The 2,659-nt window shown below is 53.9% G+C and overlaps 1 protein-coding gene across 1 annotated transcript; it reads left to right on the top strand.

The window, feature by feature from the left end:
* The first annotated feature begins 525 nt into the window (after positions 1–525).
* Positions 526–2,453, top strand: LOC123094326 (putative UDP-rhamnose:rhamnosyltransferase 1). Its single transcript, XM_044516358.1, has 2 exons — positions 526–1,043; positions 1,325–2,453. The coding sequence occupies exons 1-2, from the start codon at positions 615–617 to the stop codon at positions 2,279–2,281; spliced, it is 1,386 nt and encodes a 461-aa protein (XP_044372293.1). The 5' UTR covers positions 526–614; the 3' UTR covers positions 2,282–2,453.
* Positions 2,454–2,659: the final 206 nt, after the last annotated feature.

Raw genomic sequence — 2,659 nt, 5'->3', positions numbered from 1 at the left:
CCATTTATTTTTTCCTTCTCCTAGCCGGATACTTTGCAATTAGCGTTGGATTGCTCTCTCCTGTATCATGTCCGCGGACCACGTTCGGACATAAAAACGGACATATACCACAGAAATTTACATGTCGGCGTTGTAGATGCCCTTATTGCACATCTACATGACTCAATCGAGCATAAGAAGAAAAAAAATAAAAATATCCACACAAATCTCCACGTAAAATCAACGACTTAGGAGTTAGATGTGCAATACTTATGGTACTTCTAGATGTGCTTTAGCAAAATTGTTACTTAATCAACAAGTCGCGCCATTTGGCTCCCTAGGATCCCTCAACTCCAGCTCCATACCAACTGCTGCGTTTAAAACAACTTATACAAGCCCTACCGCCAGCTTTATCTTGTATTCATTCAGACTTGTTTGCCTGTCTAGGAAATAGGTTGTTGTTTAATTTTGTATTGGACAAGTGATCCCAAGGTCATCCATGACGTCTGGGGGGTCACGTGTAGTACTTTACAATTGTGTATTGCATCGAGGATGGACTCCCGCTATCCAACTATATAGAGCAATACTAGAAGAAAATCCAATCTACTCGCGTGGGTTGTGCTTCTGCTATCGCCATGGACGACGACGGCTCCTCCTCCCCCTCGCCGCTACGCGTGGTGATCTGCCCGTGGCTCGCCTTCGGCCACCTGCTGCCGTGCCTCGACATCGCCGAGCGCCTCGCATCGCGCGGCCACCACGTGTCCTTTGTCTCCACGCCGCGCAACATCGCGCGCCTCCCACCGGTCCGGCCCACCGTGGCACCGCTCGTCAACTTCGTGGCGCTGCCGCTCCCGCGCGTCGACGGCCTCCCCGAGGGCGCCGAGTCGACCAACGATGTCCCGCACGACCAGTTCGAGCTCCTCCGGAAGGCCTTCGACGGCCTCGCCGCGCCCTTCTCCGAGTTCCTGAGCGCCGCGTGCGCCGAGGGAGCTGGCAAGAGGCCCGACTGGCTCATCGTCGACACTTTCCACCACTGGGCCGCCGCGTCCGCACTCGAAAATAAGGTTCTCTTCCCTCTGTTGCTTCAATTCCATGTACGTACAAGTACAGCTCGATCGAAAAATAAGGTTCGAAGAAGCTTCCTTCAATTCCATATGCAACTCAATTGATAAAAAACGCTTCAATTCCTAGAAGAAGCTTGCTTCAATTCCATATGCGGACGATATATATCGAACGTGTACTGGTTCACTTTGACTGTGGTTTCTTTTATAAAATCGGAGGTAAACCCCCTCTTTTGATAAAAATAATAATATCAACGTGTACCATTGTGATTTGCTATATATAGGTTCCATGTGTGATGCTTCTACTGGGAGCCGCAACCGTGATCGCCACCTGGGCCAGAGGGGTGTCCGAGCACGCCGCGGCCGCCGTCGGAAAAGAACGGTCAGCAGCAGAAGCGCCGAGCTTCGAGACCGAGAGGAGAAGCCTGATGATCACCCAGAACGCATCGGGGATGACGGTCGCGGAGCGCTACTTCCTGACGCTCATGAGGAGCAATCTCGTGGCCATCCGGAGCTGCGCCGAGTGGGAGCCCGAGAGCGTCGCCGCCCTCACCACGCTCGCGGGCAAGCCGGTCGTCACTCTCGGCCTCCTCCCACCGTCGCCCGAGGGAGGCCGCAGCATCAGCAAGCAGGACACCGCCATGCGCTGGCTCGACGCGCAGCCGGACAAGTCGGTAGTCTACGTTGCGTTGGGGAGCGAGGTGCCGCTGAGCGTGGAGCAGGTGCACGAGCTGGCCCTCGGCCTGGAGCTCTCCGGGGCACGCTTCCTCTGGGCTCTGCGGAAGCCGCCCGGCGTGTCGGACGCGGGCGTCCTCCCTCCAGGGTTCGAGGAGCGCACGCGCGGCCACGGGCTCGTGGTGACCGGGTGGGTTCCTCAAATCAGCGTGCTGGCGCACGACGCCGTGGCCGCGTTCCTGACGCACTGCGGGTGGAACTCGACCATCGAAGGGCTGCTGTTCGGGCACCCGCTGATCATGCTGCCCATCTCCAGCGACCAGGGGCCCAACGCGCGCATCATGGAGGGGAGGAAGGTCGGGATGCAGGTGCCGAGAAACGAGAGCGACGGATCATTCAGCCGGGAAGACGTCGCTGTGACGGTGCGGGCCGTCACCGTGGAGGAAGACGGCAGGAGGGTCTTCACGGCCAGCGCCAAGAAGATGCAGGAGATCGTAGCCGACGGCGCATGCCATGAGAGGTGCATCGACGGGTTTATTCAGGGGCTCAGATCCTACAAGGCATGAAAGCGTTTTTAGTTTTCACCCATGATACATGTAACTTTATTCGTGTGAAATTTGATCTAGTGGTAACTTTTTTTTTTGAATTGAATTGCTAGTGGTAACTTTTTAGTTGACTGGTTCATGCCAGATCATGGACAACCTAATAAGGTTACTAGTAAGCAGCCGGTTTTTAGTACTCCCTCCGTTCTTAAATATTTGTCAGATTCCAACAAGTGACTACATACGGAGGAAAATGAGTGAATCTACACTCTAAAATATGTCTACATACATCTGTATGTGCTAGTTCATTTGAAATCTTTAGAAAAACAAATATTTAGGTACGGAGGGAGTATATCGTAAGCAGCCGGTTTTTTTACTCTACAGTAAGCTTATACTACGCAG

Source organism: Triticum aestivum, chromosome 4B (genome assembly GCF_018294505.1).
Source record: "Triticum aestivum cultivar Chinese Spring chromosome 4B, IWGSC CS RefSeq v2.1, whole genome shotgun sequence".
Classification (NCBI taxonomy): Eukaryota; Viridiplantae; Streptophyta; class Magnoliopsida; order Poales; family Poaceae; genus Triticum; species Triticum aestivum.
Note: the sequence above shows the minus strand (reverse complement) of the source record. Positions and strands in the feature narration are given on the sequence as shown.